Source organism: Oncorhynchus mykiss, chromosome 19, assembly GCF_057628025.1.
Source record: "Oncorhynchus mykiss isolate SJ-2025 chromosome 19, ASM5762802v1, whole genome shotgun sequence".
Taxonomy (NCBI): Eukaryota; Metazoa; Chordata; class Actinopteri; order Salmoniformes; family Salmonidae; genus Oncorhynchus; species Oncorhynchus mykiss.
In genome coordinates, this window is record NC_143040.1 from 52,874,754 (window position 1) to 52,892,814 (window position 18,061).

The following is an 18,061-nucleotide window of genomic DNA, read 5'->3' on the forward strand; positions in this document are numbered from 1 at the left end:
GACTCCAACACCATCATTAAGTTTGCCGATGACACAACAGTGGTAGGCCTGATCACCGACAACGATGAGTCAGCCTATAGGGAGGAGGTCAGAGACCTGAGCATGTGGTGCAAGGACAACAACCTCTCCCTCAATGTGATCAAGACAAAGGAGATGATTGTGGACTACAGGAAAAGGAGGACTGAGCACGCTCATCGACGGGGCTGTAGTGGAGAAAATTTGGCTTTAGTTATCATTGGTCCTCAGATCCTCAAAAGGTTTTACAGCTGCACCATCGAGACCATTCTGACGGGTTGCATCACTGCCTGGTATGGCAATTGCTCGGGCTCCGACCCCAAGGCACTAAGGAGGGTAGTGCGTACGGCCCAGTACATCACAGGTGCCAAGCTTCCTGCCATCCAGCACCTCTATACCAGGCGGTGTTAGAGGAAGGCCCTAAAAATTGTCAAAGACTCCAGCCATCCTAGTCATAGACTGTTCTCTCTAATAACGCACGGCAAGTGGTACCGGAGCGGCTTCTAAACAGCTTCTACCCCCCAGCCATAAGACTCCTGAACATCTAATCAAATGGCTACCCAGACTATTTGCACCCCCCCCCCCCCCCCCCCTAGCCCAACTATTGTTATTTTACTGCTTCTCTTTAATTATTTGTTATCTTTAGCTCTTACTTTGTTTAGGTATTTTCTTAAAACTGCATTGTTGGTTAAGAGCTTGTAAGTAAGCATTTCACTGTCAGGTCTACACCTCACACTTTTATTTGAAATCAAAAGACAGACAACGTTGGCTGAAGTCTGAATCGTTTAATCTTAACTATTCTGTTGGCTGCTACTGTAAAGCACACCATAAAACCCCAAATGTGCCCCATGGCAAAGATCTGATACACATGCCAGCACAGACACACGCCAGCACAGATTCAATCTATCACCAGCGGATGCAGCACCCTTCAATTAAAGTGTTTGTGTACAGGGGCGAGTGTTGAAGGAGACACGGGTAATAACCCTGCCTGGCCTTCTGAACCAGCGTCAGGTGGAAAGAGGTTGTAACAAAGTACTTAATATACAGTACCAGTCAAAAGTTTGGACACACCTACTCATTCAAGGGTTTTTCTTTATTTGTACTATTTTCTACATTGTAGAATAAGAATGAAGACATCAAAACTATGGAATAACACAATGGAATCTTGTAGGAACCAAAAAGGTGTTAAATCTCAAATATATTTTATATTTGAGATTCTTCAAGGTAGCCACCCTTTGCCTTGATGACAGCTTTGCTCACTCTTGGCATTCTCTCAACCAGCTTCATGAGGAATGCTTTTCCAACAGTCTTGAAGGAGTTCCCGCACATGCTAAACACTTGTTGGCTGCTTTTCCTTCACTCTACAGTACAACTCATCCCAAACCATCTCAATTGGGTTGAGGTCGGGTGATTGTGCAGCACTCCATCACTCTCCTTGGTCAAATAGCCCTTACGCAGCCTGGAGGTGTGTTTTGGGTCATTGTCCTGTTGGCATATTGCTGCAGAATGCTGTTGTAGCCATGCAGGTTAAGTATGCCTTGAATTCTAAATAAATCACCAACAGTCTCACCAGCAATGCACCCCCACACCATCACACCTCCTCCTCCATGCATCACGATGGAAACCACACATCCGTTCACCTTCTCTACGTCTCACAAAGACACGGCAGTTGGAATCAAAAATATCAAATTTGGACTCATCAGACAAAATGACAGATTACCACCGGTCGAATGGCCATTGATCGTTATTACCACTGGTCTAATGTCCATTGATCGTGTTTCTTGGCCCAAGCAAGTCTCTTCTTCTTATTGGCGTCCTTCTGTAGTGGTTTCTTTGCAGCAATTCGGCCATGAAGGCATGATTCACGCAGTCTCTGAACAGTTGCTGTTGAGATGTGTCTGTTACTTGAACTCTGTGAAGCATTTATTTGGGCTGCAATTTCTGAGGCTGGTAACTCTAATAAACTTATCCCCTGCAGCAGAGGTAACTCTGGGTCTTCCTTTCCGGTGGCGGTCCTCATGCGAGTCAGTTTCATCATAGCGCTTGATGGTTTTTGCGACTGCACTTTGAAAGTTCTTGAAATTTTCTGCATTGACTGACCTTCATGTCTTAAAGTAAAGATGGACTGTCGTTTGTCTTTGCTTATTTGAGCTGTTCATAGCCGTAATATGGACTTGGTCTTTTACCAAATAGGGCTCTTCTGTATACCACCCCTACCTTGTCACAACACAAATGATTGGCTCAAACGCAAGAAGGAAAGAATTTCCACAAATGCACTTTTAACAAGGCACACCTGTTAATTGAAATGCATTCCAGGTGACTACCTCATGAAGCTGGTTGAGAGAATGCCAAGAGTGTGCAAAACTGTCATCAAGGCAACGGGTGGCTATTTTGAAGAATCTCAAATCTAAAATATATTTTGATTTGTTTAACACTTTTTTGGTTACTACATGATTCCATATGTGTTATTTCATAGTTTTAATGTCTTCACTCTTATTCTACAATGTAAAATAGTTTACAAAAATAAAGAAAAACTGGAATGAGTAGGTGTGTCTAATCTTTTAACTGGTACTGTAGAGCTTCAGGCAACCACAACAGAGCCAGAGCAGGATATTATGCTACAACACTGACACACTAACTAAACACAAACATTAAATAAGCCTTAGCAAACAGCGTTAATCTTTCATTGAAGACAACTGGCTTTGCCTAATCTCATGTGAATGATTAAACTACCTCCCCAAATAAGGTCACACTGGCTATTTCACCACAATGCTGAGAGCTATACGGTATCTCCTTTGAACATAATGGATAGTCAGAGGTGGAGATTAGAGATGTATTCATTATAACACATTTGTTAGTGAGGAAAATATCTTATATGGCTTGAAGCTTGAAAGACCTGTAATTGTCACAACAGATGGTGTCTGAAATATTATTTTAGGTCATCAGCCAGTAATAATACACAGACTAACTGTGCTGCTACTGACCTCCAGGCGTTTGACCACCTCTCCAAAGTCCTCCGTGTTGTTGTTGATGGAGCGCAGCGACACACTCTCCCCACGCTCATAGTAGATCTTCATGGAGGCGGGGCTGCCCGAGGACCAGCCAATGACGTCGCGCGTGGCGCAGTTGAAGACCACAGCTTTGGCTTCCTGGTCCAATAGGATGAGGAAGTCGTTGGAGATGGCCAGTAGACACTCCCTCTCCGCCCCGGCTACCTGGTCCTCTACATGCACCGGCCATGTCACCGCCCCCAGGCTCCGTAGCTCTGCCCCACTGTATGGCCGAACCCTCTCTCTACGCTTGTGAGCCAATGAGATGAAAGGGAATTTCCCTGTGGGCTCAACCGGCGTGCCGGTCACGTGACGTTCTGCCAGGTCCCGCAGGTACTCCTGTCGCGTGCGTGTCGCCATGGCTCCGAACTTCTCAGACTTGTGGGCGGCGTTCTCAGCGTTGATGACCTTGGCCAGCAGGAAGTCCCTGAAGACGCTGGACTTGGGGAAGGTCACGCCCTTGGGGATAGGGGGGCCAAAGGAGGGCACATCCCTGGAACGAGTCACAGCCACTCTGGGGAGAGGAGAGAGAGAGAGAGGGAGAGGTCACTAATTAGTAAGCACACTGAAAGAAGGAGTCCTACACCCAATCTCAATGGATCCCCAGGGCACTAGATCTGAGAGAATTTAATAGGAGGAAGCAAGATGGCAATATGTAGCTTTTACTATATTTCTTATACCTATCCTCTCAGGGAGAACTTACACACTTTGCACATGACAGAAATTAATTTGGTTTGGTGACACTGGGCCTAGAGTGCAGAAAACAGTAGAATAGGCTGGGAAATAAGAGGAGTGACATCCTTATAGAGTTTTCCCTTGGCTATTGTTCCATTGAGTCTTCCTAAAGGAGGGCGTGAGTATTCGTAAAGGAGGGCGTGAGGCTTCCTAAAGAAGGGCGTGAGTCTTCATAAATGAGGGGGTGAGTCTTCCTAAAGGAGGGCGTGAGTCTTCCTAAATGAGGATGTGAGTCTTCCTAAAGGAGGGTGTGAGTCTTCCTAAAGGAGGGTGTGAGTCTTCCTAAAGGAGGGTGTGAGTCTTCCTATAGGCAAGGCTCTCCTTAGATCACCGACTATTCTTCCCAGTCAACTACCATTGTTGCTCCACAATAGGCCTCCTAGAGTTGAATTACTATTCATTAGTCATGAAGTAGACCTGGAAATGAAACACTGTCTCATATCCATTGGTAACCACCTGATTTCCCATACACACACTGACAATACATCAGTCTTTGGCAGGCTACATGGCAGGTTTCTTTTCTACTCACATGAACGCTAACCTAGTTCTGATTCAGATAATTGACAATGATTGGCTTCCAAATCAATATACAACCCAACAATGGTGAGGTAAGGCTGAACAGCAGCACTATAGAAACCCACTGCAGGCCAGGCTCGGGTAGGCTGATGTCAGAGTCATGACAAGCCTCAGTCCATTAAACAGACAACATAACGATCGCATGTGACATTACAGCCCAAGCCTCGCTAAACCAGGCCGGCGTATATAAATATAGATTCAGCACATCTGACAAGCCAGCTACCACTGAGACGGCCACTCTCAGCCAGCCCCAGATTACAGGGAAGAGGAGTGGAGTGGAGAAGGCTACTCCCTATTTTTCGAAACAAAGCTCTGATCGTTAACCAATACGGCTGAGTTAATCTATCTGTGTTTGGACAGCAGTTGATAGCACAAGATTATCACTAGGCTGTATCGCTAGGCTGTACCACTATCAATATTTAAAGCTACTATATAGTCTGATCAATCAAAATGCAACAGTAACTTAAGACAAAATAAATGATCCAATAAAAAAAGTAGATGTATATTGAACTATGAGATAAATTACAGTAGGGCAGGTGTGTGTGTGTGCGTTTGTGAACATGCTGAAACCTCTGTCCACTGACCCCTCTTTTTCACACAGGTCATCAGCATCACACCTCAGATTCCCCCCCCCACACACACACACACACCCCACACACACCCCAGACCCACCTTTGTCTTCCGTAGTGCCTCTACTCACTCCTGACTTGGCTAGGCATTACAATAAGAAGTATCCATGAAGTGAATCCTCTCCTGTCTGTTTGGTCTGATCACAATACTGCAGGTACACACATATTTCTCCAACTAATTATAGCTGCTCATGCTGCCGTCCAACCGTTGTTCTGTTGCTAGATCTTGTGCGTTTCTTACTCCTCTTTGAAATGGCATCTCAGGCTTCAAACCAATCAGGCTCCTAGCGAATCAGCTCTCTGGAGGAGGCAGAACAGAACAGAGAGGGTTTGGAACTTGTAGTATGTTCATTAAATTCATGGGATTGAGCCAGAGGCTGGAAGCTGAGAGCTGCTCTGGGTGGAGTGGAGTCTCCACTGCTTCAGGGTCCTGCTCTCCATTTCATCCAAGAGGAAAACCAGGCAAACCAGCATTTCTCCCAATCAGCCTCTTCTCTTCGACGACACTTGTTGGCTTTAAATCAAAAGATGTTCCCTTTAAAAAATAATAACTTCAGCTGAGGAGGGTATCCAATCTTTAGCAGGCAGCGCTGGGGGGGTGGAGAGGGGAGAGTTCAGAATAAATTAGCCCAACTTTGATGAGTTTAAGCTCAGACCCAGAGCCAGTACAAGTGTTCCCGTGGAGGGTCTGTGAGCACTGAGGGACAGAGCACTGCTCGGCTGCTCAAGAATCCTCTGATTCGCTCGTCCAGCAAGGGAAACCTTGATGTGCATGCCGATAACTCCTTCAGATCGCTCCGACTCCAGTGCTCCAAGGCAGTGTGGCAGGCAGGAGGGTTGAGTGAGTGCGTGAGTGAGTGAGTGAGTGTGTGTGCGTGTATGTGTGGTAGGGGGGGATGCCACAGAGCTCTGTGATCACAGGGGGTAAGGAGAACAGTAGAGTAGGGGCCCATCCTATCAGCTAGTCAGCTGCAGGGGTGATCTCTCCTAGTCAACCATAATCAAACAAATGTATACACTGCCTACAGTACCCTGGCTACAGAGAGAGAGCGGAGAGGAGAGTAGGGCTAATAGTTACACAATACATTTGATCTGGGTTTGTGAGCATGCCTCCCAGTGGTTCTCTTCCTCTTTATGTTATCTACCTGCATGAGTTGTTCAGAACAACCACTGTTGTAGCACCAGGGGCTTTCCAGGTTGTTTGTGACTGCCAGGTCCTCTAGTGGTCGCTAGTGGTCTGACCGCGCTTTCACCGCGGTCTACGCTCACCTGTAGCAGGTGTTGTCGGAGCAGGGGCTGTGTACGCGGACGATGATGAACACGTGTTGGAAGTGGGAGAAGATGGTCTTGGGGGTGAAGGGGAGGGCTCCCGGCTCCTGGAACACGATGGTGACGATGTCGTTCCCAATGTGTCTCTTCCTCAGCAACTACAACACAGAATTAAGGAATCTCAATGACAAAATCTCAATGAATATCCTATTCTTCTTGAATTAAAGTTGATTAATCATTTATTCTTCTTGAATTAAAGTTGATTCATAATTTATTCTTCTTGAATTAAAGTTGATTCATAATTTATTCTTCTTGAATTAAACTTGATTAATAATTGAATCCATCTATGACATAACATGTTATCCAAATGCATGTCATTTGATTGTCATTTCCTTATGTGATATCATAGAGCCCTTCTGTACCTGTTGTTTGTTGTTGGGTGTGTAGGGCAGCATTGTAGACACATGGAACATGATCTCATAGTCCCTGTAGGCCGTGTAAAGGGAGTGGGTTCCAGTGGAATCAGCTGGAGGAAGAGATAGGATCACCACAATGTAAGGTCTCATTGTACTGCTACTGCAACCCAACTCTGTCCTCCAGCAGCAACCTATCTGCTCAGTGCTTTAGGCCTGCGTGCCAAATTTGGCCCACGGGTGATAATATTTGGCCTCCAAACTTTTCCAAGAAAAAAAAAAGATTATTTATTTTATTTTATTGGGAGATAAAAGACTAAAAACAACAGCAAATCAGCTCCAAGTTATTTTACATTTGGAAATCTGTTCCAAAGTATTCCCACGCATAATAGAGAGAGATATGTGATTATATACAAATGTAAGCAAGGTTTGAAATTAATATGTTTTTGTGAAATATTGTATCTGTTTGGCTTCTTGTGGTCAATTTGCAGTCTACAAATGATTTGGAATTATGTTCCGGCACCCTGACCATCCGCTCGAGAACAAATTGGCCCGCGGCTGAAATGAGTTGATGATCCTGGTACTAGACTGTCTCCTGTTACATAGCACAAACAACAAGCCATGATAGTGTAGACTGATCAATGTCTGCCCGGATAGTGTGACAGGAAAACAAAAACAAATCATCGCAGTCATACAGATTGAGCCCTCTCAATACTATTGTTGCTTAAACAAAATGCTTTTCACATGGAACTATATTAAATATATAGCACAGCCTCTTGTGCATTACTGCAGGCATTGGAGTGGACAATTATACCATAACCCTATCAGTCTACCATAACCCTATCAGTCTACAATAACCCTATCAGTCTACCATAACCCTATCAGTCTACCATAACCCTATCAGTCTACCATAACCCTATCAGTCTACCATAACCCTATCAGTCTACCATAACCCTATCAGTCTACCATAACCCTATCAGTCTACCATAACCCTATCAGTCTACCATAACCCTATCAGTCTACCATAACCCTATCAGTCTACCATAACCCTATCAGTCTACCATAACCCTATCAGTCTACCATAACCCTATCAGTCTACAATAACCCTATCAGTCTACCATAACCCTATCAGTCTACCATAACCCTATCAGTCTACCATAACCCTATCAGTCTACCATAACCCTATCAGTCTACCATAACCCTATCAGTCTACCATAACCCTATCAGTCTACCATAACCCTATCAGTCTACCATAACCCTATCAGTCTACCATAACCCTATCAGTCTACCATAACCCTATCAGTCTACAATAACCCTATCAGTCTACCATTACCCTATCAGTCTACCATAACCCTATCAGTCTACCATAACCCTATCAGTCTACCATAACCCTATCAGTCTACCATAACCCTAGGAGAAAAGTTTCTGGGTACCCAGATTACCCAGGCAGCCATCACAATCAAAATGTATGGACAAAATAGGAATGTTCATATTCATTGAGTTTATGGATAGAGGAAGTGAAAAAAATAGCCAAATGTAATTAAGTGCATGATTGGGACGAGCTGCCATTTCCTGCTCTGCTCTCATGAGGAATATAAAAGATGTAGTGTAGTGTGTGGGCCAGCCATAGCGGACCTGATTTAGTCCTCAATACACCAGAGACAAAAGGAGGGAGGGAGGGAGAAAAGAGAGAGAGCTAGGGGTATGAGGAAGGGTTGGTCAGAGGAACAGGTATAGTGGATAAGACAAGCCAGGGGAAATGAGGGGTTTACAAGACAGGCTACATGAAGTAAACGGGATTGAACATAAAACATGTGAGAGACGGGACAGGAAAGGCTCTCTAGATTACAGAGATTACCCCCAAACCAGTAGCTGCTTACATGCAAAGCAGAGCAGAGCACCACCTACAGCAGATAGTAAGCAGATCCTACAGAAGGACTCATAATTCATGCTGTGAGACCTGGGGTGGAGGTCAGAGAGAGGGTCAGAGAGGTTCCCACACAGGAGCCTGTCACGCTGCATCCTTGGTCAAATAAAAATACCAATCACTCTTTTAAACGCACGCTGCGTGCGTGCATGCGTGCGTGTGTGTGTGTGTGTGTGTGTGTGTGAGCGTACTCTTGATGTCAAGCTGGGCGCGGTACTTGGTAAAGCCTTTGAGGCGGACTCTCTCCCCTAGCAGCTGTAGGAACTCTTCCAGGGCAGGGCCCGCCATTTCATTGTTGTACATCTCCTCCTCACTGCTCTGCCCCGCCCTGCAGTACATCACCCCCACCTTCACCTGGAAACTCAACTAGAGAGGAGGATGGGGGGAGTTATAATGTTAAGACATTTTTGCAGTGCAGAACTACAGAAAATATGTTATAGTGCCAATAGTAGAGACAACTAAAGGTCTGCCATCTATGAAAAATGACAACTGCCCCATTAACAACATACAGCTGTGGCATGACTCAGGGCTATTCAGCGAGTCTTTTTATGTCATGTGAGTGTGTATCCTCCTACCCCCTGTTCGTCCAGTTTCATCAGCTGTTCTGTGACCTTGGGCGTGTTGAGGGCCAGGCGGAGGCAGGGCACGTCCAGCTCTGGTAGCAGGTGCTCCAACACCTCCTTCAGGGGCAGACCGCGAGTAGTGCCATGCTTAGAGGACGAGGGGACAACGTCCTCCAGAATAGACCCCCGGAGTGTGGTCAACTAGATGGAGGGATAAAAGGAGGAGAGGAAGAGAGAGAAGTGTAAGTGGAGGTAGGTGCCTCAGGAATCACCAGTTCATGGAATTTTATTTTCAAGATGGAACAAACTGTTTAAGATGGAACAATATGAACATGTCAGTTCTGCTTCCCAAACACCATAACATCTCCTGAGTAAGTTTATAACTATTTAGCTAAAAGAATCTGACATAAAGCAACAGAAAAGAACAAAGCTCAGTTATGAATCAAACTTTTGGCCTGGGGGAAGTAGGAAGAGGAGGGTGGAGTGGGGGTTGTTCAGCGAAGCATAATGTTTACACAGAGTGTGCATTGTGTTCAGCAGCGGCAGTGAACTCAATCACTTTGCTATTATGTGCAGCTGGAACGGAGGGGAACTTTCTCTCCCCCACCCCTCGGAGAGGACCCTAACAAACGTCCAGTGTTCCCCATGTTTGGGGCCCTGGGGTCCCGGGATGTCTCTCACAGAGCTGGAGGGTCTAATCACACACACCTGTCCACCATCCAACCGGGGGAAAACCCCCAAGACAACCCTCTCTGAACACTCCAAGGCAGGTGTCTGAAATCTATAGCTGGGAAGGAAATGGTGCAGTTTCACAGTCACTCCATAACAAAAAGCATGACCTTCCAACTAAAAGTGGCCATGACTTTCCAGTGAAATGTAAAAGAAGAGTTCTCTATAGTGGTTTGAAGTTGTGTAGCATTGAGATGTGTGGAGGATGAGAGCAGTATCTATAGTTTCTATACACAGAGCTGATCCGAGAGGACAGCTGATGGCTCTCTGGGCTTCTTACATAATGTGAACCTACCAGGCAGACAGAGATAGGGGAGAGGGACTGATCTACAGAAAAACAAATCTACAGACAATCAATGTGACATGATTTTAAAACAACAGAAATCTCGATCTATCTAGCAGGAGTCATTAACATGAGTTTGACACCCCTATACTAAGGGAATCTTTGATCATGTAATAAGTGACATGATCTAGGGAGAGTGGTTGTAATGTCAGAAGGCTAGCTGTCTGACCTCTGAGGTTCTGAAGATGACCCGGTAGTTGTACTGCTGGCCGTGCTCTTTGTGCTCCTCCTGTTTCTCCCTGCGCAGACTCACAGCCACCGGACCCAGAGCCTCGTCCATCCCAAAGTAGTTCCAGTGTTCTGAGGGAGGGAGAGAGGGAGGGAGAGAGAGAGGGAGGATAGGGAGAAAGGGGGGTAAAGTGAAATAAAATAACCTTTCCAACTATGTATAAACATACACTTGAATTTGGTAACTGTATTAAACGATGGGCTGTGTAAGACTGTTTGTTTATGTTTTACATTCTAGTGTTATAGTTCTTCATGTACTGTATAATGTTTGAACAGAATAAGTTTCACCGTGTATGTTCTGCATCGTGTATGTTCTCACCTCTAAGGTAGAAGAACTTCCTGTAGTAGTAGGCTCCCAGGTCCACGTGTTCTACGATGTAGTGTTTGCCCCGATCACCGAGGGCACTGGGGTTGTCCTTGGGCCCCTCCAGCACTGCCACCCCAGCGTTAGTGCAGTGGGCGCTGAGGGACAACTCAAACAGTCTGTTCTCGCCTCCCAGGGTCCCTGAGCCCCCACTTCCCTGTCTGGGGGGACCGCCCCCTGCCCTGCGCCTGCAGGTGGCCCCAATCTCGTTGCAGAAGCAGGGGCAGTTGAGGAGCAGTTCATTGCTCTGCTCATCCCCGCAGTCCATGCTGGGGCTGTCCCTGGCCCCGGTGCTGAGCTCCTCCTGACTGCCAGTGGGGGAGCTATAGGCCAGGCTCTGGGTGGAGGACACGGTGGAGGTGGTGGAGGCTGCAGCTGCAGCAGATGCCCCCGTGGTGGTGTTCTTCCTCTTCACTGCCGCCATCTGCCTGCTCTGGATTACCTTTTTCAGGTCAAACATCATGCTCTGCACGTCGTAGTGGGAGAAGCCCCTCTGGCAGACCCAGGACTTGAGGGGGGTGACCCCATCGTCTGAACGGCCGTCCTCAGCATCAGACCCTGCTCGGGGCGAGTCAGATTCCCCCCTCACGCCGCGTAGCTTCCGGAATATAGACTCGCCCCCTGTCTCAGACTTGGAGCGTCTCTTTGGGGGCTTCTCTCTCTCCTTGACTCTGCTGGATGCCTGGTTCTCACTAGTCTCCTCATGTAGTTCTATTGAGGCCTGCTTGAGTCCAGCAGTCAGCAGATCCTCTAGTCTGTCTGGGGCAGGGCTGCGCTGGTCAGGCTTCACTCCCTGGTAGCCCTTCAGCATCTCAAAAAAACTCTCCCCTGACGCCCCGTGCTGGTCTATAGAGGAGGTACTGCCATACTCTCTGTGTAGAGGGGACCACTTGGCCCCTGAGGAGCCCAAGTCCTCCCCACTGTCCCACCCACCGTCCAGCTCACTGATGGTGATGTCACTGTTGCTGCGCTGGCGGATGCGGCCGGTGTTCCTGTGGGATGGGACTCTGTAGTCTCCCGGGGACAGGTAGTGGCTGTCTGGGCTGTAGCTGGCCCCCTGGGTTTTACTCTTCAGTGTGTTCTGGATGTTGCGGAGCATGGAGGAGTCCTGGGGGCTCATCAGGTGACCGAGTTTCAGGTGGCTCTGCCCCCCTCCGGCCAGGGCTGGGGAGTCTGGCTCCATGGTAACTTGCCACAGAGCTCCCAAGTCCTTCCTCGGGGGCCATTCGGCAACCCGTGCCCGCACCCCCATTTTGGGCACCCCCGGGCCCACTTGAAGGTGGGCGCTGTCTGTACGTGCCCCTCCGTTGGCCAGGCGAACATGGCGGGTGTAGAACTCGTCAGAGGCAGGGATAGAACCCCCGACGATGCGCTCCATGGGTGGGCGCTTCAGACTGGTCATGGTGCCAAGGCCAGGGCTGGTCACCAGGGCACTCAGCAGCAGGGCATGGCTAGGCTGACTGTGGAGCTGGTTGCTCAATGTTCAGGCTTCCATACTGACCCTACAGCTCTGTCTGTCTGCCAATCCACTGGGTGCTCATCTTGCTCCAACTGGCTACAACCGTGAAATAAACAGAGTTTTTGTATTAGAACATACTGTAAACTCAATAATTGCACAGCCTCTCATTTCATATTGACACCAACTTTCTCTAACTAGGCGAAGAGAGGAAACAGTTGGGGAATGTACAGTAAACTGACTGACTGGTGTTGGATAATACAAACATATAGATCTGGTCTGGATAGGTAAACAATTACACAGTGACACAGGATCCCTGCCTGCTAATTGCCTGCTGTGTACAGTACTCTGTTACTGATGTGGCCTCCGCCATCCTCCTAGGTTTTATAGCAGGCTAGCAGGCAGCACAGTGGAAAGTACTGGACTGAGTCTTACTACCTACTCTCTCTTTGGGCCTTGAGGCAAGCAAGCTAATGTTCTCCAAGTCTAATCATCTGACTGTGTGGGAGTATGAAAATGGCTGCAGAACAAAAAATGTATCTGGAAGCATTTGCAAATTTTTTTTTTTTTTTACATTTCAGGGTTTTCCAGATGTGCTTTCTCATGACATGTCCGGGGGGACAAAGTCAGTCAGCTAGCTGCTTTTAGAAACTCCAGGACAGCATTACAAATGTGCCGACATTTCTATTCTACAGGATTGAAAAGGATATCTGGATTTCACAAACCTGCCTGCAGAGTCATATTTGGATGTGATTTTTGCCTAACGGCTTTCTGACTCAGTTAGAAGTTGCTGACATGTTCAATTCCAGATAACGGCTCTAACCTTTTCAAACCAATTTCAGCATAAACATCTGGGGTGGAACATGAAAGTTCAGCCAAATCCAAAAAGTTGTAATTATTTTCTCCAACCTGAGCAAAATGATGCCTTAAACCTCATCATTAAATTCCTCAAATGAATTCCCAAAGTAGATTATTAGGTCATTCAATAAACCAATAGAAACATACTTATGTAATTACTTATAAGGTGTTACAAAAATCATGAGGTTTCAATCTACAATGTGTACAGAGTACAGTCTGTTCAGCTGGAGGCAGGGCTCTCAATTCCCACTCTCTGTCACTGAGCTGGACTACTGATCTCTCTGAAGTCCCTTCACATGCTGTGGACAGCAGACTCACCAAATCAAAATGCTGAGATCCAGTATACTGGATCAAACACCTCGAGCCCACATCAAAAAAGGCCCTTTGAAAGGCGGCAGCAGAGAACTCAGTGATGTTTCTCCCTGGCAGATTGAGCCAATTTGGCAGCGAGAAACTGGGAGAGATTAAGGTTCCTCTCAGTCAGTCCTGCAGCACACAAGCTGTGATTACATTAGCCACTGGATGTCAATGCTGTGATGGGCTTTATCCATGCCAGGCACATTTACACAAGGAAAACATCTGTGTCAACTTTACACATTCACAGACAGTCAAAAATTCTGGGAAAATGGACATTGATCTGAACATTAATTGATTTACCTGATGAGACACCAAAAATATAAACACATTCTCTAAGCATGTTATATCCTCAATGTGTGTCGAAAATGATTACAAGCTGATGGAAAATCAAAGGCAGTACAAACAAATGCTTCTGCCACCAAGAACCACTGAACACAAAAAATGTATACATTTTCCACACAACCAGTTCATATTACCCAGGAGCCATCAGCGCTGCTACTGTAAGCCAGTGACCCCAGGGAGATGGGTCAAACGGTCACTCTGAAAAGAGCACAATTTGCACACTGCACCCAATATAATATTGTGAAGAAAATACATTAGGAACCAAAACAAAACTACATTGTAGAGGTCGACCGATTAATTGGAATGGCTGATTAATTAGGGCCGATTTCAAGTTTTCATAACAATCGGAAATCGGTATTTTTGGACACCGATTTGTTTTATTTTTAACACCTTTATTTAACTAGGCACGTCAGTTAAGAACACATTCTTATTTTCAATGACGGCCTAGGAACGGTGGGTTAACTGCCTTGTTCAGGGGCAGAACGACAGATTTTCACCTTGTCAGCTCAGGGATTCAATCTTGCAACCTTACGGTTAACTTGTCCAATGCTCTAACCACCTGCTTCACGAGGAGCCTGCCTGTTACGCGAATGCAGTAAGAAGCCAAGGTAAGTTGCTAGATATCATTAAACTTATCTTATAAAAAACAATCAATCAATCAATCATAATCACTAGTTATAACTACACACAGTTGATGATATTACTAGTTTATCTAGCGTGTCCTGCGTTGCATATAATCGATGCAGTGCGCATTTGCGAAAAAGGACTGTCGTTGCTCCAACGTGTACCTAACCATAAACAACAATGCCTTTCTTAAAGTCAATAGTATATATTTTTAAACCTGCATATTTAGCTAAAAGAAATCCAGGTTAGCAGGCAATATTAACCAGGTGAAATTGTGTCACTTCTCTTGCGTTCATTGCACGCAGAGTCAGGGTATATGCAACAGTTTGGGACGCCTGGCTCATTGCGAACTAATTTGCCAGAATTTTACATAATTATGACATAACATTGAAGGTTGTGCAATGTAACAGGAATATTTAGACTTGGATGCCACACGTTAGATAAAATACGGAACGGTTACGTATTTCACTGAAATAATAAACGTTTTGTTTTCTAAATTATATTTTCCGGATTCGACCATATTAATGACCAAAGGCTTGTATGTCTGTGTGTTATTATGTTATAACTAAGTCTATGATTTGATAGAGCAGTCTGACTGAGCGGTGGTAGGCACCAGCAGACTCGTAAGCATTAATTCAAACAGCACTTTCGTGCATTTTGCCAGCAGCTCTTCGCAATGCTTCAAGCATTGCGTTGTTTATGACTTCAAGCCTATCAACTCCCGAGATTAGGCTGGTGTAACCGATGTGAAATGGCTAGCTAGTTAGCGGGGTGCGCGCTCATAGCGTTTCAAACGTCACTCGCTCTGAGACTTGGAGTAGTTGTTCCCCTTGCTCTGCATGGGTAACGCTGCTTCGAGGATGGCTGCTGTCTATGTGTTCCTGGTTCGAGCCCAGTTAGGGGCTAAGAGAGGGATGGAAGCTATACTATTACACTGGCAATACTAAAGTGCCTATAAGTTCATCCAATAGTCAAAGGTACAGTGGGGAGAACAATTATTTTATACACTGCCGATTTTGCAGGTTTTCCCACTTACAAAGCATGTAGAGGTCTGTAATTTTTTATCATAGGTACACTTCAACTGTGAGAGACGGAATCTAAAACAAAAATCCAGAAAATCACATTGTATGATTTTTAAGTAATTCATTTGCATTAATTAAGGCACCATAAGAGTCTCAGACGATGACAAACAAGATTCTCTGGTCTGATGAAACCAAGATTGAACTCTTTGGCCTGAATGTCAAGCATCACGTTTGGAGGAAACCTGGCACCATCCCTACAGTGATGCATTTTGGTGGCAGCATCATGCTATGAGAATGTTTTTCAGTGGCAGGGACTGGGAGACTAGTCAGGATCAAGGTAAAGATGAACGGAGCAAAGTACAGACAGATACTTAATGAAAATCTGCTCCAGAGTACTCAGGACCTCAGACACCTTCCAACAGGACAATGACCCTAAGCACACAGCCAAGACAACACAGGAGTGGCTTCGGGACAAGTCTCTGAATGTCCTTGAGTGGCCCAGCCAGAGCCTGGACTTGAACCCGATCGAACATCTCTGGAGATACCTGAAAATAGCTGTGCAGCAACTCTCCCCATCCAACCTGACAGAGTTTGAAAGGATCTGCAGAGAATAATGGGATAAACTCCCCAAAGGCATGTGTGCCAAGTTGGTACCGTCATACCCAAGAAGACTCAAGGCTGTAACCACTTCCAAAGGTGCTTCAACAAAGTACTGAGTAAAGGGTCTGCATACTTATGTAAATGTGATATTTCAGTTGTAATTTTGTTTATACATTTGCAAAAATGTCTAAAAAACTGTTTTTGCTTTGTCATCATGGAGTACTGTGTGTAGATTGTTGAGGGGGGGAAAAACTATTGAATCCATTTTAGTATAAAGTTGTAATGTAACAAAATGTGGAAAAAGTCAATGCACCGTATACTCATACTACAGTTTCTAGAGAGTACATAGCGCTCCAGGCTGAGCCTCCCCGTTGAGCTGATATGCACGTTGAGTTGACGAGGGAGTTTTTGACAACAACAAAAACTCCTAAATCTGTGCATATTATACACCCTCCTGATGTGCCCCAAATCTTATTGGATCTAGTAGTCTAAGTAGCATAAAGCTTGCAGCCAGATTAAGATAAATAATTCCCATTCTAAACAAACAAACTGGATTCCCTCACATGAATACTGCTCAGACAGATACAGACTCTATTTCAGGCTCTATGTCTATATTTTAAAATACACTGTAATTTGCTCCTGCAGCAGACAGTTACCAAAACAAATATCAAAAGTAGCAACTTAATCCATCATAGCATAAATTCATTATTCCACATCAGTGTCACAATTGACTGTTAGAAGTCATATTATGAATTATGAAATCCAACCTCCAAATGAATAGTGTAATGGAGCCTGCGGTTGGTCGTGCTCACAGCACATGACCTCCATCACCTGGCCGGGCTCTGCGGCTAGTGTTCTTCTCTAATGGATGGTATTCCGCTGTGGCACGGGCAACCTTGTCCTGTTTGCACTCTGAATTTCAATCACTGCAGCTTTGGGCCTGCTGCCTGCCTGGTTGGCTGCTGCAGCACAGAGCAGTGTCCACACGGACATATTAACAGAACCACAACACACACAACCACCGCAGCCGAAACACAGCCACAGGCCTAAATCTGGCTGCTGACAGACATTTGGAGGGCCCGAATTCATGGGACTGTCAGATTAGTCTGGGCGGGGTGGAGGGGAGAGGTGAATGAAGCTTCTGACTGACACTTCCCACCCCACCCCATACAGTAGTCCCTTCTCCCTATCAGTTGTCTATTTTAGCAGGTCTGTGGGACATGTCGAGGCACTGTGAGTCTGTCCACTAAGTGAGGTTAACTTCCTGTAATTGGGGCTCTGACTTCCCAGCTGCTCCAATGAGCCTGAGGACAGATGAGTATTATGCTGCACCACTCAGACAGAGAGACAGCGGTGATGTCATCATGGCTGCCTCTGGGGAGATTAAGACTGGATGGGCCAGCCAGGGCACAAAGCCCTGTGTGCTGCTAGAGTAATATAGCCTTACTTTTCCAAACTTTTGTCTTGGCTCTTGGTCGGGTCTGATATAATTACCACGGGTGTTGGGAATGTGATATTAAAACTGATTTACCGACTGGACCCGATTGGACCTGTCCTCTGTTCATGTAGTGTTTGTGTGATGAGAACTGCTCAAGCTTGTAATCTGTGTCAGACACTTGCAACTCAATATTTGGCCAATATCGCTTGTTTATTGATGGCGATGGCAGCACCCAGTCGGAGGTTTCTTTCACTCTATATTTCTACTCTCGGATCTGAACAGGTCCCTCAGATCTGAACAGGTCTCTCGGATCTGAACAGGTCCCTCAGATCTGAACAGGTCCCTCGGATCCGAACAGGTCCCTCGGATCCGAACAGGTCTCTCGGATCCGAACAGGTCCCTCGGATCCGAACAGGTCTCTCGGATCCGAACCAACACGGGTCTGTTTGGGTCTTTTTTCCACGGAACGAGTCTGACTGTCCTCGGGTCCATTCGGAACGGGTCTCTGTAAATCAGGGCCACA

The 18,061-nt window shown here is 46.0% G+C and overlaps 1 protein-coding gene across 3 annotated transcripts in view; it reads right to left on the bottom strand.

Moving 5' to 3' along the window:
• Positions 1-18,061, bottom strand: part of LOC110497941 (signal-induced proliferation-associated 1-like protein 1) — a 70,442-nt gene that overhangs the window by 15,777 nt on the left and 36,604 nt on the right. For 2 of the 3 annotated variants that reach the window (XM_090211350.1, XM_021574422.3), the window contains exons 2-8: positions 10,797-12,396; positions 10,419-10,549; positions 9,190-9,378; positions 8,806-8,980; positions 6,697-6,800; positions 6,275-6,432; positions 3,000-3,579 (exon numbers count right to left, since the gene is read on the bottom strand). In XM_090211350.1, the coding sequence (XP_090067476.1) occupies positions 3,000-3,579; positions 6,275-6,432; positions 6,697-6,800; positions 8,806-8,980; positions 9,190-9,378; positions 10,419-10,549; positions 10,797-12,243 (2,784 nt within the window). In that variant the 5' untranslated portion in view covers positions 12,244-12,396. The remainder of the gene's footprint in view (positions 1-2,999; positions 3,580-6,274; positions 6,433-6,696; positions 6,801-8,805; positions 8,981-9,189; positions 9,379-10,418; positions 10,550-10,796; positions 12,397-18,061) is intronic. The other variant, XM_021574424.3, reaches the window with a different exon arrangement.